General features: G+C 40.1%; 1 protein-coding gene across 2 annotated transcripts in view; it reads left to right on the top strand.

Annotated features, from left to right (window-relative positions):
• Positions 1 to 21,410, top strand: part of Rell1 (RELT like 1) — a 64,821-nt gene that overhangs the window by 26,560 nt on the left and 16,851 nt on the right. For both annotated transcript variants that reach the window (XM_046446790.2, XM_058579552.1), the window contains exons 2-6: positions 5,988 to 6,212; positions 7,991 to 8,062; positions 14,806 to 14,863; positions 17,129 to 17,365; positions 20,104 to 20,242. In XM_046446790.2, the coding sequence (XP_046302746.1) occupies positions 5,988 to 6,212; positions 7,991 to 8,062; positions 14,806 to 14,863; positions 17,129 to 17,365; positions 20,104 to 20,239 (728 nt within the window). In that variant the 3' untranslated portion in view covers positions 20,240 to 20,242. The remainder of the gene's footprint in view (positions 1 to 5,987; positions 6,213 to 7,990; positions 8,063 to 14,805; positions 14,864 to 17,128; positions 17,366 to 20,103; positions 20,243 to 21,410) is intronic.

The following is a 21,410-nucleotide window of genomic DNA, read 5'->3' as shown; positions in this document are numbered from 1 at the left end:
CTTTTATCAGGAGTCCCCTCTCATTATAACTATCTCCCTGATCCCTCATGACCTGACACCTTTTAATACAGTTATAAGCATGTGACTGTATGACCAATGTGATTCTACAATATGTATACTCAGAAAAATGAGAAATTATATCCCATCTATGTATGTGTGATACATCAAAGTATATAAGTGCATTCTACTGTCATGTATAACTAATTAAACCAAATAAAAAAATAAAAATACTGTTATAATGGCAATTAAGTTGTAACACACAGTTGGAGGAGACATTCAAACCATTGTTCAGAATTGAGATCATGATATCCTTCACATGCCAAATGCTAGGGCTTTCTAAACAAAGTACCACAAACTGGCTTAAATACCTAAATTTATCATCTCATAGTTCTGGAAACTGAAAGCCCAAGATCAAGGTGTCAGCAGGGTTGGTACCTTCTCAGGCTGTGGTAGAGACACTATTCCATGACTCTCCTGCTTATGATGGTTTGCTGGTGATCTTTGATGCTCCTTGGTCTGTAGAAGCATCTCCCAGATCTGTGTCTTTAGGTTTACATGATGTTTTCCGCGCATGTGTATCTGCCAATATAAAAAGTTTCCCCTTTTTATATTGACAGTAATCATATGGGATCCGGGTTCATCCTGCTGACCTTATTTTAACTAGTTTACCTTCTTAAAGATCTGTCTTCAAATATGGTTACATTCTGAGGTATTTGGGGTTAGGAATTCAACAAACAAATTTGGAAGGGTGAGTGACCAAATTCAACACATAACAACAAGTAAAATCGCTTTCCCCCCTTCACCCTGACATATTTTCCATCTCTTTGGATGGCAGCCATGACTCCCATGTTGCTCAAGTAGAAACTTGGGCATCATTCTTATGTCAGTGGCCCTTATGTTAACTTAGAGTCCAAGGGTTTGTAGAAATTGGAGGAAAGATTTTGAAGTTGGCCTCATCCATCAAGGGTCTGTGATTACCAATGGCTGACAGCTTCTGCTCTGCAGGTTTTAAGTAAGTATCTACCTTCTTGGTTCAAAAGCAATACAAAGTAACTTTAAAGTTACAGGAAAATTATGAAGATAAAATTTAAAATTATCTCAGTCATAAAACTACCAAACTAGCAGGTCAGATAAAGAGCAATTTCATCATCCCAGAAAGTGAAGGTTCTATTGGACAACTTTGTTGTGGATTTACAAGGAAGAGCTGACAAGAAAAATGTTGACTGGAAATCTACTCAAACAATTCAATGAAAAATAACTTTCAAATAACAAAGTTTTGTAAATAATGCCTAAACATTCCTTAACATATGTAGGTTTAGCTTTCCTTCAGTTAACACTTTGAACACTGTATCTTTCATTGTCCTTTACTCCCAACTGAATCATGTTTGAATGAATCACATATTAAGTGAATCATTTAATATTTTGCTCTTTGCTTTATACATTTTATACTTTCGTGTTTTTTTTGATTGTTTTTTTTTATTAGTTAGATCATATTTCATGTAAGGTGAATCCAGATTTTAAAATTCAACATTGGAGCACTCATGTTTTCTCATATCTCCATGAAATCTTCATAAGTAGTTTTAAATGGTACATATTATTCCATCAAATGCTGTTTAATGATTGACTTAGGTATTTTCTTAGTATTACATTGTTAAGTGTGCAGGTGTTTTTGTTTTTTGACTTACATTCATAATCGCTGTGATAGCCTTTGCTATTAATTTTGACTCAATAAATAATTTGTTCATAATTCAGACATAATTCAGCTTGGGGGGTGAAGGACAAAGAGAGCCACAGTGTTTTGGAGAAATGTATTTGTGTTAATTGAAGGAAAGCTAAACCTACATAAGCTAACAAATGTTTTAGGCATTATTTACAAATAGTTACTTTTTTATTGAATTATTTAAGTAGATTCTCCAGTCAACACTGTTCTCATTAACTCTTGTAAATCTATGAGAGAGTAGTCCAGTAGAATTTTCACTTTCTGGCATAATGGAAATGTTCTTTATCTGACCTGCCAGTATGGTAGCAATTAGCCACATATAAATAACTGTTGGGCATTTTAGTTGTGGCTAATGCAACTAAGGAGCTGAATTTCTAGTTTAAGTCCAGTTGATTTAAATTTACATTTAAGTAGCTACATGTGGTTAGTGGCTAATTTATTGGGTAATGCAGGTCTGAAATCATGATGACTAAAATACTTTCATAGTGTTCACTCTTTCTTAGTCATTCTTCTGAATGCTTTACATATTAATATGTTTAATCTTTATGGTAACATCATGTACCTCAGGTGGCCTTCTGGTTACTATTGCTATATAACTAACTACCCCAAAACTTAGTGTCTTAAGATAGCAAAAGTCATTTATTTGGCTTAGGGATCTATAGTTTGGGAAGAGGTCATCTTTGGTCCATGCACAATCAACTGGGCTATAGGATTTGCTTCAAAGCTGACTTAGTTACTGGGTGGCATGTTGATACCTGCTAGTGGTCTCCAACCACAGGACAGGTTAGGCTTTCTCATGGTGTGGTGAGGAACAAGGTGAGGAACAAGTGGCTCAAGATACTGGAAGGGGAAAATGTCAGTTTCTTAAGGCTTGGGGTCTGGAACTTGATAGTGCATCACTCCCAACAAATTCCCTTGGCAAAACATAGAATGTGCATTTAAGAGGAGGAGATGTAGATCTCACCTCTCAATGGGAGCAGTATCAAAAAATTCGGGGTCGTGTTTTAAAATCATCATAGATAGGTACAGTCATTTTGATGCCATCTAACAGACAAGCAAACTCAGCACAGAACAGTTAAGCTATTTGCCCCAGATGACTTGCCTAGTGGGTGGGTGAGCTGCTTCTTTGCCTGGCAGTCCAAGCTCTACCCTCAGTGCTCTGTTGCACCCCACTGTAATTTGTATATTTCACAAATTTAGATTCATATTTTACTTTTTCATGGAACAATAATTATAAGAGAAAGTCAATGATACATGTTTATAAGTCACAAAACTCCGGAAACAGGTAGTATGTGTAAAGGTTTGTTGCCAAGTTGAAAATTATTCCCAGCCATCTAGTTCAGGAGGTGCTATTTGTCTCCACTTCTGAACCTTCTGTTTTCATCCTGTTTTTCTTTTCCCCAAAGCTAGTTTGTTACCACCTCTGAATTGAATAAACAGTTATTCTGAATAAAAATCTCAGTTGTCACCTAGTCCTGTTGCATAGAACATGTGTTAGTAAAAGAAGGAAAAAAAAAAAACTTATTTAGCACTGTACTGCCAGGATAGTTGTACATGAACATGATCCCTATGACTTGGGAGACTGAGGCAAGAGGATCACAAGTTTGAGGCTAGCCTGGGAAACTTAGTGAGACTCTATCTTAAAAAATAAAAAGAGCTGGGGTTGTAGCTTAGTGGTAAAGTGATTCAGTCCCCAGTACAAAAAAAAAAAAAAAAAAAAAAAGTGTTTCTGGTTTATAGTGAAGGTGAGGCTTGAGGTTAAACTTTAATTTAGATAACATAGTTGCATATATTTAGGAATATATAGTTATGTGTTGCTTAGTGATGGGGATACACTCTGAGCAATACTTTACTAGGTGATGGTGTACTTACACAAATCTAGATTGTGCAGTCTGTACACACCTGGGCTATATGGTATGGCCTATTGCTCTAGGCTGTAAACTTGTATAACATGTCACTATACTGAATACAGTTGGCAGCTGTCACATAAAGATAAGTATCTGTGCATCCAAACAGAAAAGATCCAGAAAATACTAAGTGAGAGGAATTCTTCAGCTTTCATTGTAACCTTACGGGACCTCTATCAAATATGTGTGTGGTTCACTGTTGACCAAAATGTCATTATGCAGGAACTGTACTACATATACATCATTTTCTTGGGAGAGAAATCAGAAAAAAATTATAGGTTATCTTAAATTCTAGAGGTTGCTTGATAAAATAATGAATGCAGCTTTTTACAAACCTAAGGAACCAGTTCTTTTCTTTCCTGTTCAAAGACAATGACTATTCCTGTGTAATAGAGGTTGCCCTTTGTTCGTTGGCCTCTGGTTTGCAAATTAAGCTTCTGTTTGAAACTGTTTGTTCCTGAGATGAGCTCTCATTTCATACCAGTTATTTGTACCCAATACAATCCTTATAACATTGATTTTTTTTTTTCCTCCCCAAAATGTTCTTGAGAAAGGTTATGATTGAATGTCTCTAGCTTGCTAGTTTCGGGGTTTTGTAAGCTGTGTGTATGACTCTTGGTGATGGAAGGAAGCCTCATTTTCTCACTTCAGAAGCAAGGTATTCTAACTGCTGAGATCTGCCTGACCCCTCACTTCATTTGCTACTTCTTTCCTCATTTTTCCATGACACAATACAGTTTATTTCTGTGTTGTCTGCTCCATCTTAATTGGCCACATCTTATAATTGCATATTCCAGGCTCTCTCTCTCTCTCTTACTTTTTGGAGGCCATGTGGCACCCCCAAAGGCCATGGTTTCTGGCTGCCTCTGGCACATGTCCATGTGGTACTTTGACACATCTAAAAGCAAACTTCTCTTTTTCTCCATACTATGCCCCTTTCACAACTTTCCTGTTCCTGATGCCAGAAGCCAGGTCCCAGTGTTATTTTCTCTCTCCCAGTGACCACGTACTCCTTTCACGACCCTTCTCGCCATCTGCCATGATTTGACCAGATACTGATTTTCTTAGTGCTGTTTATGATGCTTCCCCAAAACTCCAAGATGGCAGGGGCTGAATTTATGTTGTCCATTCCTGTCTATTCCCAGCTCTGGGGTAGGGAAGTCAAATAATGGGCATGCAGTAAATGTTTATTTGGATAAGTGAATGGATACATAAATGTACAGGCGCTTCAAGAGGTTATATGACCCTGGATGGGTTCCTGTGTATGAGTGGCAGCCATAGGTGAATTGGGATTGTTTTAGCCCAAGTTTGGGCTCTTATTCTTTGTGTGCTGCCAGACCCTCCAGGCTGTGTGGCCTGTGGTTTTGGAACTAGATAGATGCTGTCGGGTTTTTTTTGTTGTTGGTACTGGGGATTGAACTCAGGGATGCTCTACTACCAAGCTACACCCCTGCTCTTCTTATTTTGTATTTTGAGACTATAGTGGCACCCCACCACCACCGAAAATCTTAACTAAGCTTCTCCAGAAATCTTCACCATAATTGATTTTAGGACTATCAGCAAAAAAGTCTCTACAAAAGAGTTCAATGCAGGTAAACTTCCTATTTTCCTGTTGCTCTATTTTACTTGGCTACTGGCCTGGAAGAAATCAGCACTCCAGGTGCTGGATGCCCTCTTACTAGTTTTTCACAAACATGTATCCAGTATAGTAGTTTGTAGAAGTGTGTTTGCAAATGCAAAATGTGATTAAAAAAAAAAAAAAGACAAATCCTTTAACAAGGCCTGTGACCTTGGGCTGGAGCTTCACAGAGATGTCTACATTTCTAAGATAAGTTTCCAATAGGGCTCCATGGTAACAGCTGGCAGGGGGAGGAAAAAAAAAGGGGAGAAGAATCTCTTTCCTTCTCAGGTGTTGTCCTTGAAGGATTAACTTGCCCAGAACAGTGAAAGAAAAAGCTGCTTTTATGTGAACTTCTGCAGACTGTGAACTTCTGAGCCCCTCCCCTTACATGCTGGGTATAAAGTTATGAAACTACCTGAACTTGGGGTTCAGGGGATTAATTGATTACAGCAAAAGCTGTACCCTCTGAACCAGGCTGCAGCTAAATAAAATGGTTTCCTGCTATCTTTGGTGTCCTATCTGGTCTGTCCCTACAACAAGACAAGGTCTGTAAGTTACTGAGGTTGGCCTTAAACTTGCAATCCTCCTGCCTCGGCCTCCTAAGTAGCTGGAATCATAGGAGTATACCACTTCACCAGGCTAGAGATACTGATTGAATGTGAACATTTCTTGAGAGTCATTAGAATTTTCTTTTGCCCCAATCCCATGTAATAACAACTGTGCATGTTCTTTTCTGTAGACAATGGTGGCAGCCGCACTTTGCACTCGAGAACAGAGACGACCCCATCGCCTACAAACAATACTGGGAATGGACATCCAGAATACATTGCATATGTGCTTGTCCCTGTCTTCTTCATCATGGGTCTCTTTGGAGTCCTCATCTGTCATTTGCTTAAAAAGAAAGGTTATCGTTGTACTACAGAGGCTGAGCAAGACATCGAAGAGGAAAAGGTTGAAAAGATAGGTAAATAACTTAGGCTCCTTTTACATGTGGGGGAACAGTTTTTAAATAAGCAACCAGTCACATATGCTTCCTGTATTTATGAGGCAATAGCAGCTCATTTGGTGTAATGTAAGTGTATGTTTTGCAGTAATCACACCTCAAGTTTGAAACCTTGTTTTTATTTGCTGAACACCTACTGGGCATTTACCTTCTCTGGCCCTAATGTCTTGAGCAAGTTATGTGTGCTCTGAATATCTGCTATGTTTAATTTTGTCTAAATTAATTTCTAATTTAATTGACATTTTATTTTAATTTAAATGAGGATAAAAGTCTCCAACTTGTCATGTACTTTGAAATTTAGAGAGAAGATGCAGTGGTGATTGACACATAGGGCCACTCAGTGGACGTCACTCCTTGGTGTTATTGTTGACTCAGATTGTAATAAGGATGGTTGGGAAATTGAACAAGTCTCACCATTTTTGTAGTATTACTTCTGCGGGGGGAGTTCTATCTTAAATCTATGCAAATGAAATTTATATTGGTTAAGGAAATGATTATGTGAATAGTGGAGTAAAAGTAGAACTGGTGGTATGAATTCCAGCATGTCTCATCCTTTCCTCGTCATGTGGAGTTGAGGTAGTGTCTGGATAAATCTGAGAGATGCATCTTGTTTCCCCTTGTATTTCTTTCCAGTCATCCTTCAGGGACGTTTCCTGGCTTGGCCCTTGAGGGAAAGTAGATAACTCTCTAAATCCTGTTCAGCCCCTCTGAGAAGTGACATTTGGAGTAGGTCACCCATGGAGCAAATCAGCAGGGCCTGTGGGGGAAGGTTCCTCATTCCTTGCCAGCTTGCTGGACTGTTGGTTTTTCCACCTCCATTGACCTTTGAGGCTGAGGAGGAACACGGTTGCTTGATGAGTCATGTGTATGCTCATGAGCAAACCAAAGCCAAGTGTTTGTCAACAGAAAGCAGAGCCTCCTCCTCTGCTCCTTCACAGCCACCTGCATGTTGGCTTCCCTCGGCTCCTGCATGTCTGTCCCAACATGTGCTTCACACAGAAGCAAAGACAGCCTTGGCATGGAGAAGACACTTCTGGGTAACTGGGTGAGCCTTGTATACCCTGATTTTTTTCTCTGTGAAGTAGGATGGAGTGTTTGAACCTTCCTTCTTTTTTCTTGTCTTGAAATAAATTATACAGATCAGTTTATGAGTGGAGGTTTGATTTTTTTTTCCCCCCCGTCCAAGGACCATCACAGGTATTACTGGTATAGAGTGTTCCAAAGTAAATTAAGTTTGTGGATAAATAACTGTGGCCAAGATCTAGATAATTTGGGACTATATTAGAAAGGATAAGAGAGTTTTATGAACATGGGTGGATAATTATCCAATTTAAAAAATAAATTAATACCCTTAAGCTTGCAGTTAAAATAAAATCTAAGGGAATCTTTTTTTTTTTTTAACTTTTAATGAGGTTTAAGGAAACGATGAGAAAGAAATAATAGCAGTGAGTGTTGGTATAAATGCATTTCTATATTATTGTCTTGGAGAGTGACCTTGATCTTGAGAAGAGATCTAGGGGCAACTGCAATACGTGCTTTTATGCTTTTGTCAGTGAAGTCACAACATGTGACACAGGGAAGTTTGGGGATGAAGGAGGAAAGCTAAATCTTAGCACTGTGCATGAGTGCTTGACCTTTCTGGAAGCTGTTCAGTGAGATGTTAGGCTCTGAGATGAAGGTCTAATTGACCTTTTACTGGGAACCGGTTATAACATGTTCTCTTCTCTTTTTTCTTTCAGAGTTGAATGACAGTTTAAATGAAAATAGTGACACTGTTGGGCGAATTGTCCACTACATCATGAAAAATGAAGGTATGGATATTTTAGTTTTCTAGAACAATTTACTATTTTAGTTTTATTAAAAATCTGCTTGGAAGAGTCAGAATTTGTGTGGACTGTTCTTTAGTTTTATGCCTGAGCTTCCTAATACCTCAGTTTGTAGCCTTACCCAGCCATGGGAGTTTTACTTTTGTGAGTTTTTTGAGTCTCAGTTGGTCTCAGTGTAGCAGATCCAGCCCTGGGGCTAACACCTTATATCAAAGCCTGGCCTCATCACTTCTTGGTTGTGTACAGTTTGGGGAAAGTCATTACCTCATGAAGCCTCAGTTTCCTCCTGCAAAATGAGGGTCATAATAATATTTGCCTCACAGCACTGTTGCACAATAGCAACATGTGAAGTGCTCAGTATAATAAGCACTCCTGTGTTATCTATTTTTTTTTTCCCTTTTCTTGTGTTTTTATTTTTATCAGAGCTTCATAGTTATATATAGTGGGTTGGGTTTATCATGACAAAATCATACATCTTTTCACTTTTTTTGTGCTTTAAAAAATTGTGGTAAAATACACATGACAAAATTTACTATTGTGATCACTTTAAAGTATAGAATTCAGTGTCATTAAGTATTTGACAGTGTTGTACAGCGTCACCACCATCTTTGTCCACAGCTGCTTCATCTTTGTGAACTGAAACTACACGACGTTGAGCAGTCCCTCCCATGCCTCCTCCCCCATCCACTAGCATCCCCTCCTGCATTTGGCTCCATGGATTTGTATTCTCTGTTATCTATTAGGTGTTGAAACTTTTAAAAAGCTTAACCCTTATGGATTTAAGTGTTTGTCCCCTGTGAAATGTATCCTAGACCTTCTTTCACTTAAATGGAAGATTCATTTAATCTTGATTAAATGAAGTAGGATCATTGTTCTGAATGCTGGTTATTATCTCAGAAGGATATCATCCTGTTTTCTGTTGCTATAACTGAAATAGCACAAACTGTGTAATTTATAAGAATAGAGGTTTATTTAGCCCTTACTTCTGGAGGCTGGCAAATCTAAGAGCACGGCACCTGCATCTGCTCAGCATCTGCTCAGTAAGGACCTTCTTGCTCTATCATAATGTGGCAGAAGGCAGAATGTGGCAAGACAGAGTGCTTTCTTTTACAACAAAGCTTCTGCCTCAATAACCCATGAATTCATTAGTCCATGAATGGATTAATCATGTGGCCACACCCAGGCCATAGCAGTTTCTGTCCCTTTAGCAATTCTCAAGGTCTGTAGAAGTGCTTGCCCACTTCCTCCAAAGCTATGGATTTCCATATTGAATACTTTGAGTAGACAATTTAGAAGAAAAACTTTCCCTTGATCTTTGTTCTGGTCATCACTGGCTGACTCATGCAGCAGGCACTGATATAGTTGAGCCATCTGTCTAAAAGTTGAAATACCTTTGTAATCATCAGGAGGTACCTGCCCTTCTGCCTTCAGCCCTTCCCCTGGGGATCTCCCCTCCCCGATATCCTCGATTTTCAGCAAGAGCACTGCATGGCCCAAGCTGCCAGTGTGTTAGACTATTCAACTGTTCTTCACTTAGATTTATATGGTACCATATAAAGCAGCTTTATATGGCTCAGCATAATTTTCATTGCGGTTTTTAGAGTGTGCCGTATGTATTTAAATGATTTAAATCTAGGTGCTTTATGTGTGTAAATCTCATCTAATCCTCAGATCATCCCCCTAAAGTTGATATTTTCATACCCATTTTACAGGTGAAGAAAGAAAGGTTCCAAGGGGTTAAATTAATCAGGTCGTCCTTCTAAAGTTGGTATTTTCATGCCCATTTTACCACTGAAGAAAAGAGAGCTCCAAGGGGTTAAATTCACATGGTTAATGAGCAATACAGCTCTTTCTTCTGGTTCTAAATAGTGTGTCTTCCACCTGTGCATTGTTACATCTCCTTTTAATTTGCAGGTTTTAATTTCTAAGACTGTAAAGATCAGATAAACAAACTGTACTTATGTACGTGTCTTTTAATTTTGGAACTGAGTGTTAGTTTAGGTATCTGTCCCTTGGTGGTGGATCTTTTAGCTGACCAGCTAGGCAAACACAGTTTCTTCACATCCTCATATTGCATTTCAACACGAGATGTGGGGTTTTCCACACTGAGCAATTCTCCAACACTCTGAACTCCAGAGGAGTGTCCTACAATTTAATTTCTGATCAGTTCTGACCCTGTTTTGGAGTTAGCATCAGATCCCCAAGTTAAAGGCTTAGTCCCACAAGATTGCCCAGCTTCAGATACCAATTGCAAGTCCAGAACTCAAGTACTTTTGACTGTAGACTATTAGGGAATTCCCATAACCACCCCCCCACCCGAGGCTTGATAATTTGTAAAATTGGCTTGTAGAACTCAAGGAAATGCTTGATTACATTTACTACCTTATTGTGAAGGGTTTAATTGAGGAACAACCAGGTGGAAGAGATGTGTAGGGCAAGATCCTGGGAACTGGGAAGTGGAGACTGCATGTCCTTTCTGAGCATAGGACCCTTCAGGTACCCCCATGTTTTCAGCAACTGGGAAGCTTCTTAAATCTTATTGTTCAAGAGTTTTTGTAGAGCTTTATCTCCAGTCCCAGAACACCTGATCCCCTACTTCCCAGTGGTTGGGACTGAAAGTGTCAACCTTTCTGACAACTGGCCCCACCCTAAGTCACTCCATTAGTGTAGACTGAGTGTGATCAAGAGGCTCATTATGAATAACACAAGACATTCCTATGGCTCAGGAAATTCCATAGTCAGTGGAGTTGTCTTACAAGTTTGGAAAGTTCTGGGGATTCTATAGCTTTGTTTTCTGGGTAGGCCCGTAAGCTGTCTGCCGGAGTACAAATGGAGAGTTTTATAATTAATTCTCAAATATCCCGAAATATTCACGTGAGGAGAGAGATAGGCTCCTTTATGAAGCTCTTACTGTGACATTCAATTTTTGTCATGGCAGAAGAGATGCCTCCACAAACTAAAGGATCACCAAGAGGGCTCTGCCATGTGCTGTATAAGTAGACTGTGCTCTGAACTTCAGTCAGTCTGCGTCTGTTTGGGTAGAGACCTGGACCTTAAAACAGTAGGAAGGAGAGTGTTAGGGTTTAAAGTACTTGCTCAGACAGTCCTAGGGGGTGGGCAAGTGACTTCTAGCTGTGTGACTGTGGCCAGCTAGTAAGTTTCCATTTCTCTGTATAGTAGAATGGGGATGATAATTCTGTCTGTATTAGGGCCTTGGAAGTATCCAACAGAGTAAGGTCTGTGAGGCTTTTAGGCAGTGACTGGCACATATCAGCCTTGTTAATTTTGGTGATGGTAATAGTAGTTCTTGCTTGGGACTTCTGCCTTGAGTGTCAGGAAAACTTTGAAGAGATAGCAGTAAGGGAGACTACAGGACGCTCTTGCCCGAAAAGGACTCTTTTATGCATATGATAAAGCATGAATTCAGGGGAAAAAGAGGAAGCATTTTCTGGAAAACACCACCCATTTGTTCTCTATGGGTTTTCCTTGCCCATTCTCAAGAAGCCTGTGAAAGGAAGTATAGCTGACAAAATGTTGGCAAGCATAAGAAAACCATCTTTTATGGCTTTATAGGAGTTATGGATAATAAAAGTAGGAGGAGAGATAGTTGGCACTTTTGTTTTTGAGATCATGGTGGAAGTATGTGTGAAAGAGAAAGATCTGTAGCTGCCAGTTTGACCAACTGCAGATTGAAATTGTTCAAAACAACAAAAAAATGTTGCATCTGTACTGAGCATGTACATACTTTTTCTTGTCATTTTTCCTTAAACATATAATTCTGAATAACAACTATTTACATAGTATTTACATTGCATTCAGTATTAAAAGTAATCTAGAGATTATCTTAAGTACTCGAGAATTTGCATAGGCATCTGCCATTTTATATGAGGAGCTTGAGCACCTGAAGATTTTGGTGTCTTCTGGGAGGTCCAAGGACCAATCCTCCCTAGATAACACGGGACAACCGTTTATTCAATAGAACCTATATTATTGTTCTTTTATTATAATTTTACAACCAAATTAAAGTGTGTTTTCAAGTCCTAATGTGATGTGATGTTAGAAAGCCTTCTCATCACAGAAAATCAGAAAGGTTCCCCAGGGACACATTACTGCAGTTTACTCTCTGGTGTAGACTTGGCCGTTAGCCCAGAGATAGAGGGGACTTGCGTGTGTACATGCGTGTAAATGTGTATTCTGTGTTAATCCCATATGCCCACCGTCCTCCCACAGTGTGGATGAGAATGGTGTTTGTGTAGGAACTAGAGTCTGCTTTTAGAAACTTCATTCAGAGCAAACAAAGAGCTGTTTAGTAATTATTTATAAGAGATAAGAATAAGTCACGGGAATTCATAAAAACATGAGAAACAGCAGGCACAAGGGCACATGCCTGTCATCTCAGTGACTCAGGAGGCTGAGGCAGGAGGATCACAAGTTCAAGGTAGCCTCACCAACTTGGTGAGACCCTGTCTGAAAATAAAAATTAAAAGGGCTGAGGATATATCTCAGTGGTGAAGTGCCCCTGGGTTCAATCTCCAGTAGCATACCCCCTACACACAAAAAAGAGAAACAAGTCTACAGAACATAAACTTTGGTAACTATTTTAATACATTTTATCTTCTGGTATCATTTTACAACTTGATGTTTCATTTTATAGGCAGTCATCATTTTATAGGTGAATAATTTCCTCAGGCAACTATTTGAGCTTTGTTTTTAAAAAGCTCATTAGTTTAATTGTTAGTATTAAAGTTATTGCTATCCATGTTTTATATCCTCTGTTGTTGTTTTCCCTTTTTTTTGATTTTATGATTTTGAAGTTTGATAAACTGGCAAATTACTGTGTATTTTAAATATAATCAATTACAAAGTTGTACATGAGACTGTATCCCTGTATTAGTCCATTTTCTGTTGCTATAATTAAATACCTGAAGCTGAGTATTTATTTAAAAGGGAGGTTGATTTAGCTCACAGTTTTGGTCATTGAAAGTCCAAAGTTAGGAAGCCCCATTGATTTGGCCTCTGGTGAGGACCCCTGGGCTGGGTTACAACACAATAGGTGGCATCATGGTGGAAGTATGTGTGAAAGAGAAAGGTCACATGGGAACACAGGAAGCCTGAGAGTGATTTATGAGTTGGGCTCCCTTTTTTATTTGTTCATTTTCAGCACTGGGGATTCAACCCAGGGCCTTATGCAGGTACTCAACCAGCGAGCTACATGCCCAGCTCTCCCCTTGTTTAACCTCCATCCCTCTTTTTTATAACAAACCTCTCTTGAGAACCAGCCAGAGTACCATAAGATCTTTATCAGTTGTTTCTGAGGGCTGTACCCTCAATGACCTCATCAGCTCTTACTAGACCTCACTAAAGGTCCTACCACCTCCCAGGCTGCCATGCTGGGGACCAAACTTCCAACATACAAATCTCTGGGGGGCAAAAGCACATCCAAACCTCAGCAATATCTCAACCCATTATCTGAGAGCAAAGTTAATTTTCCTGCCCCATCTTTATTAGTTAAAAGATACAATGGCTGACAATCTCTCAGTTGCAGTTGAGTAGTTGAATGTTTTACAAAGGGTAAGGTGTCAGCTTGCATTGAAGGAGATTCCATGAATCCATTTTCATTACTTTTGCAATGACAAGGGTCTTTTTTTTTTTTTTCCTAAATCAATTTTGTTTGGAAATGCATTTGGACATCCTCAGGGATAGTTATGAAGGGCAAAGAAAGTATTTCTTTTAACAAAGGATGGTATGTTATGTTAATATTTCTTTAAAAAGAAATCTATGCATTCTCAAGGGTGACAGTAGGCCAAGAGGACCCCTGGGGGATGAAAATTGGATCATGGAGGGAACCCAAAACACAGCACAGATAAGCATTTGGAACATGAAAAGATATGTATCTTTACTTTCATGGAGTATAAATAGGAAAAAATAAATAAGGAAGAAGGCTCCTGGGTGGGGCAAGAAGGAAAACTAGGTTGAGAAATGCTTCCTATAAACCCTTAGCTCTCAACACCTCCAGCAGGAGTGGTTGGAACTGGCCTTAATTGCCCTCCTCTGGGGGTTCATTGGAATGTTAAATGTTGGCATCAGCTCGAATGGTAAATAGTGATTTTTTATTTTTTCCTCTCTAGAGAATTCATTGTGGTTAGTCATGAGAACAGTGCTTTAAAAATCAATGGAAAAGGTTAGGAGGCAGCAAGAGTATTTGGCCTTGCCAATTAAATAGCTGAGAGAAATGCAACATGCACTTCAGCTTTTGGTTCTTGAGAATTTGACCACTCTGCAAGAGGGAAAGGGACATGGGGTGAGGGTGTGAGTGTGGACAGGGGACCCTAGAAGCTGAGATTCAATTTGATTTTGTTGAAAGCCTAGCTTCCCTCCCGCTTACATATTTAGATTTAAAAAATTAACATCAGAAGTCTAATTTGTCAGCCTGTATTTCATATATATGTGTCATATATGATACATATATACGTATTACATATATATGTTGTGATCAATACTAATTTTAAGATATCTGGCCTGACTTAAGGACTTACAGGTCTTGAAGCAGAGCTAAGCCAGTTGACCCACCTGGAAAATTAACCTTCTCCCTTATCCAGAGTCTCAGGAATCAACTATGAACTGAAAGACCTGAATTCCATGTTTTTCCAGCAGCTTTTATGATGTGATAATTCTATGATTGTTCACCCCTTCTACTTTAATTCTTTAATGTTCTTTTTATTCCCTAGCAAATGCTGACGTTTTAAAGGCTATGGTGGCAGATAACAGCTTGGGTGATATTGAAAGGTAAGTCTCCTCCTCCCACGGAATGGGACATTTCCCCAGTTGTTTGCTCAGATGGGATGGCATTGGAAATGCTGTTCTGCTGGAGCAGATTTCCCAAATTTGGTGCTATTGACATCTTGCACCAGCCAATTCTTTGCTGAGGGGTACTGTTGGGTGCATTGTGGGATGTTTAATAGTATCCCTGGCCTCTACTTAGTAGATGCCCTTCTGAACAGCTCCTAACTTCTCCCACAAGGTGTGGCAGCTCCAAATGTCTCCACACATTGCCAGTGTCCCCTGGGGGAGTGTCACCTTGGCCAAGAATTGATGTTATAGAACATTACTGGGAGGAAGGAAGGTCAAGAGACTAAGAGCAGGAACATAGCTTAGGAACTGGTACACCAAATCTTACTTCTACCTCTTATTGGCTACCTGTTCTTGGGCACTCTGAGCTCCACCTATCGTCTGTAAAATGGAGAAAGACCATTGTACTAACTCCATTGGGTTATTATGAGGAATGTGAAGTACCTCGGGCACTGAAAGACCCTTATGAACAGTGATGACTGAATGAACACCGGGTTGGTTCGATGATAATTGTATGTTTTGAATTACTGGTTTTAGGTTATAGTTGTGAAGCTCTATATTCCTTTATAATTAATTGCCAATAGCTGTATTTTATAAAATTTTTCATTTCTCCAGCAAGGAGCCTTTATTGAATGCCCACGGTGTGCTGGGTGCTGTGCTAGAGCAGGACGTGCACAGACCCTTGTCCTGGAGGAGCTGAGTCTGTAGGAATGGAGACAGGTGCATGAGGCCTTGTGGTGCACAGCCTAAGTGGCTGTAGGGGAGGTGAAGACCGGAAGCTCTAGGGACTCTGTGGGGCCAGCAGAAAGTCAGGGAGGTACATGGAAGAGGCGCCATCTGGAGTGGACATTCAAGTGGCAGGGGCTGGTTGCAGGCAGAAAAAAAAAAGTGCAGGAGAAAAGGTGCCAGACATGGAAGTATGGGATGCACCTGGGGATGGTTGGTCTAGGGGACCAAGTTGACACTGTGTTCCTCCAGGAAGGATCTGCTCTGTGTTTTATTTTAACAATTTAAAGTGGATCCCTAAAGAGCACCAGGAAACTTTTGACTGGCTGTACTGTTAAGACTCTCGTGTCACAGTCTGTACTTCAAGAGTGTGCGGCAGGCTAGTTGTCAGCAGCCCATGGATGTTTTTTGCCATCGTAAGGCTTCCATGTGCCCTTGGGGCTCTTGCTGACATCTCAGGTATCAGCTCTGTAGAGGTGCTGCCCTTTCTGTACCCACATTTGCCAGAGGGCTGGTTATTCCTGGTCAGTCTGGCCCTGTCCTGTTCTAATCCCTTCCTTTCTAGGGGCCAGACTTTGACACGTGCCTTTTGAAGGTAGCCAACATCTGGCCTATATACTTCTGCATTTTGTGATTTGACTAGTCTGGCTAAATTTCTTCTAGATTATTAAAGAGGCCTCCACTGTTTCTGAAGCACAATATATAGCATGGTGGGTAAGAGTGTGGTTTCTAAAATTTGACTTTCTCTTCAGATCCACACTTATTTGCTATATGACGTCAGGCCAGTTACTTAGTTTCTCTGAGCCTCAGTGGCCTCATTTTTAAGACATGGAAATTAATAATACATACATTGTAAGGTTTTATAAAGATTAATTGAATTATATAAAAAATTCTTAGAATACGAAGTGTTAGCTATTTTCATGACTTATCGTCACCACCAAACACCTGTTTGAGGCATTACTTTTCATACCTTGACCTAAAAGCTTTCTTCCTTTGATGTAGTAGTCTGATTGGATTGAATAGTCTAGATTAAGTCATCTGAAAATTCAATTGGAATTGAAGTTTTTCTCTTCTCTAGGGCATGTATGTTCCAGGCATCTCTTAGCCGAGTTCCAGGCAGATGTGGCTAAGTGTGAGAAGTTAGTATGGCTGCATGAGGTGGGAGATGCGTGTTTTACAAAGAAGCCTAATGCTGTAAAGTCAAGCAGAGCTTCATTAGCAGAAGCAGTGGTTTATTTCTAGCCAGTTAATTATATTCTAGAAGTGATAAATCACGTTATTATAGTTAGAGATGTGTTGTCCTTACATGGTCGAGGGTCCTGAGTGCCTGTTGCCTAACATTCACAAAGTCCATTTGACAATTGGAAGTTGTGTTTTTTTTCATTCAACCATTTTTTTACATTATAGAGGAGAGATGACTTTTGCTGGCATTTCAGTTAAATCAGTTCTATTTCCTCCTTTTCCTTCCTTCCTTAGTCCAGTGACCCCCAGCACCCCTGGGAGCCCACCTGTGAGTCCTGGGCCCTTGTCACCAGGAGGTACCCCAGGGAAGCATGTCTGCGGCCACCATCTACACACAGTGGGTGGAGCTGTGGAGAGAGATGTGTGTCAGCGGTGTCGGCACAAGCGATGGCACTTCATAAAACCCACCAACAAGTCCAGAGAGAGCCGGCCACGGCGCCAAGGTGAAGTCACTGTCCTCTCTGTTGGCAGGTATGGTCCCTTGTGTCTTTTGGAGGGTCCGGGACATGGTTGCATTTGGGTACAGATTTGTATATAGCTGTAAATGTGGAGTCTGTTCTCCTAAGCCTGGCTCAGATGAGATGTGTGGACTCTTAGAGGTGTTTTGGTCTGAGTTCTGTGTTTCCAACAGCAGAAGAACCCTAAAAGGCAGTTATTGCTAGATCAGATGGGAGATGTATTAATTAAGTTAAATAATTAATTACTCACCTTATAACAGATGGAACTCAGAATCTCAACTATATACAGAGTAGACATTTCTATTTCACGTATGGAATCCAAAGCAGGCAGTTGGGGAGGTGGCTCTTCAACTTGTTGTTCAGAGTCCCAGGCCCCTTCCGCCGTGACTGTGTCAGATCTGTGAACAGGAGAAAGGTCATGGGGGATTGTTCCTGGGGGTATTTAGTGAGAAAGGCCTGGGAGTGCTGCATATCATTGTGGTTCATGTTCCCTGGCCACAAATCACTTGGTTACACATAACTGCTAGGCAGCTGGAAATGTTATACAGTCATGTACCAGGGAGACAGATCAGGTCAAGCATCTGCCACATAAGACCCATATGAATTGTGATGATTGCTTCATTCTTTTTTCTTTCTTCTTTCTTCATCCTGGCGGTCTCAGTCTTAAAGTAGCATTTACTGGTGACCCATATGTGATCGAAAGATCTTGCAGTTTGAGGAACAAATGAGTCTGACTTGACATGAAGCATTTTTGCAGTCTCTGCGGTTTGGGCTCAGGTAGGAAGTGCACTGCTAACAATACACTGCAAAGACAGTTGGAGCCTAGAGGTGAAGATTATATGTGGGAGTCAGGTTGGGAAGCTCTTAGCAAAAGTTGGTAGTAATCCTTCTTTCTCAAATGACAGACCTCTGGGAAGTATAGCCCAAGCCCATTGCTTCTACCTCACTTGAGTCCTGGCACCACTGCTTACAAACTATTAACCTGGTCCTGTGCCTCATGTCCCTCTCTAAAGTGAGAATGACAGCCACACTCATCTCATAGGGTTGCTGTGAAGACTAGACGAGATAACTCAGGTAAAGGTTTCATAACAGTTTTGAGCATGTTGACTATCTTCATTATTATTATTTTTATTTTTATTCAGTTGAGTTTCAGCATGTGTTGCACAAGCCAAGAGGAGAAGACCGAGGGCTGTTTGCCGCAGCAAAACAGTACAACTCATGACCACAGTGTTTTATTAAGAGGCAGAGTCATGGGAATTTATGAATGCAGATGAATGAGAACATGGAGCTTGTTTGAACACAGCTCATTTTATTTGCTTAAAAAAAAAAATCTGCTGAAATTTTCAACTCAGGTTTGACTTGACTTTTTGAAATTTCCCAAACCCAGCTCTCTTGGCTATTGGGTACTATGAGCACTTAATGGTCATAGGCTGTGTTTCAACACATGTTGCTTATGAGTCTTCCCATTTGGCAGAATAGCTTTGTGTTTATAACTTTCCCCTGCTCTTTCTTTCACTTCCTAGAGTCTTCCTCCTCCTCATGGTTGGGGAACACATTTTGGACAAAGAAGGAGAATTTATTTTAGATTGTTTTTGTGGAAATTAAAACCAGAACTAGAAAGAAGCTATTATTGAAAGACTAGGGATTTAATGATAATGCTCTAAAAAACAGTCAAATTAAGTTAATTACTTTAACTTCTCCTTTAATGAAAATCTCTTCTTCAACTTCTTTAATTTTTTCTTTAGGCCTTATTGAAAATTAACTCAAATTTGTTTTTAAAAAACAGAAATAAATCTTCAACCCAACACCAGCTAATACTGATAAAATGCATTATTAGGGTTCTTTTGGCTGTATGTGTGTGTGTGTATAGCACTGACAGGTGTATATTTTTGTGAGATAGTTATCTACTGACCATTCCGGCTATGTCAGTTTAGTTTTTTTTTTTTTAATATTTATTTTTTAGTTGTAGTTGGACACAATACTTTTATTTATTTATTTTTAAGTGGTGCTGAGGATCCAGCCCAGGGCCTCGCATATGCTAGGCGCATGCTCTACTGCTGAGCCACAACCCCAGCCCTATGTCAGTTTAGTTTTAAATCAGTTGTGCTTTTATTAGCCTTCTGTGGTTAAAAAAAGCTGATGATAAAGCTCATGTCATTGTCAGAAACCACAACTGTGAGGCTGTTTAATACTTGAGTACCTGTTTTAATGTAGTTTGCATGCTCTATAAAATAATCAGTGTTGTGTATGATGTGGTTGAATGAATCAGCTGGAAAGTTGGGCAGAGGACTACAGGATTTGCTGCTGGGGAATGCCCCTCTTATTGAATGTTTCTCATTGCTGTTCCAACTTCTGGTTGAGTTTGTTTGGGGTCCTCTGTGTAGACTTTTTTTCTTTCTATATTAGGGATTGGACTTGGGGGCAGTTTACCACTGAACTACATCTGTAGACAGTTTAATTTTAGTTTTTAAATTTTGTGGCAGGGTCTCACTAAATGCTAAGGCAGCCTCAAACCTGTGATCTTCCTGCCTGAGCCTCTCTAGTTGCTGAGGGTGTAGACATGTACCACCATGCCTGTCTAGATAGACTTTTTTTTTTTTTGAGGTGCTGGGAATTGAACCCAGGGCCTCACACTTGTTAGGCAAGCACTTTATCACTGAGCTACAGCCCCAGCCCTAGATAGATAGATGGTTTTTGATTCACTCATGATTTGTACTCAAAGCTCATCAGCTCTTCTCTTTCCGCTTCTAGGTTTAGAGTTACAAAAGTGGAAAATAAGGCAAACCAGAAGGAGCGGAGAAGTTTGATGTCTGTTAGTGGGACGGAGAGCGTCAATGGAGAGGTGCCTGTAACACCTGTGAAGAGAGAGCGAAGTGGCACAGAGTAACAGGTGAGCTGTAGTTTTAGTGACATTGGGGTTAAGGTGATGCATGGTACTGAGAGCCTCCCTTTAGTTTGTGATCACATAGGAATGACATTTGGCAAGGAAATGGGAAACCTTTCCTGAAAGTGGTAAGGCGAAAGGACCCTTTGTATGATTACTTGTCTGCCCAGAGCTTCTTGTAAAAAGGCTGCAAACTTGATAACTCCAGGGACTTGGCCTGCATAGTAATGAGCACAGAAGATTATATACTAGGCAATATGGAGTGGTGGAGACTGTAGCAAACCAGAAATCACATCAGTCATTGGTAGGGCCTGCATTAGACCTAATGTTGCTATATCTTCTTAATTCAACAAAAAGTAAAATCCAGACTTTAAAATGTGAAATTACCACTGGTTTTTAAATGTTGTGGCTTATAAAATTTCCTGTAAAAAAACCCATGCAGGCCAAATGATACATATTCTTGTCATCATTTCTAGGTAAACTGTGTTTTGAAAAAGGCTGGAGTGAACAGATCAATGCTTTTTCCTTGAATTGGAAACCAGTTTTCTTTGATGTGTCACATCAAAGAAAATACCCTCAACAGGAATACTACTCTCAGTACCCTCAGTAGGAACATTACTTTGAATTGCCTTCAGTAGCATTATAATTGTTGCCAACAAATATTTTGAAGAAATTAAAGGGCAAAAATGAATGCTTCTTGGTTTGGCAATTTTAATTTTGGAAGGCACGGCTTTAAAATCGCAAAACCAAACCCTGTGATAACTTGATCCTGGCTTAGCTTTCCTTTTACTCTTTTCTTTCTGTTCTGGCTTGAATTGCATTTTCCCTTTTTATGCTTATTATATGTGAAGGGCAAGGGGTCAGCCATGCTATCAAAGCATCCAAGGAGCTGTCCGAATCTGAACTTGAAGACAGAGTGTTTACAGTGTACAGAGGGAGGGAAGGTGGGGTGGGGGAGGCTTGGCCTTGAAGGAACAGAGAAGAGGCAAAGTTGCATCTGAGCCCTGGAGCCAGGCTGCCAGCCTCAGATCCCAGTTCACTGCTCACTAACCCAGCATTTGGGCAGGGAGCTGCAGCTGTTTCCGCCTCACTGGCAAATGGAAATGACGCTATCTCAAGGGGTGGCAGTGAGATTTCTGGGGACTGACCAGGAAGCCCAGGCTTGGCACACTGG

Source organism: Marmota monax, unplaced genomic scaffold (assembly GCF_021218885.2).
Source record: "Marmota monax isolate L192 unplaced genomic scaffold, Marmota_monax_Labrador192_F-V1.1 WCK01_AAM20220418_F8-fsc00025, whole genome shotgun sequence".
In the NCBI taxonomy this organism is placed as follows: domain Eukaryota; kingdom Metazoa; phylum Chordata; class Mammalia; order Rodentia; family Sciuridae; genus Marmota; species Marmota monax.
This window is presented reverse-complemented; position numbering and strand designations above follow the sequence as displayed.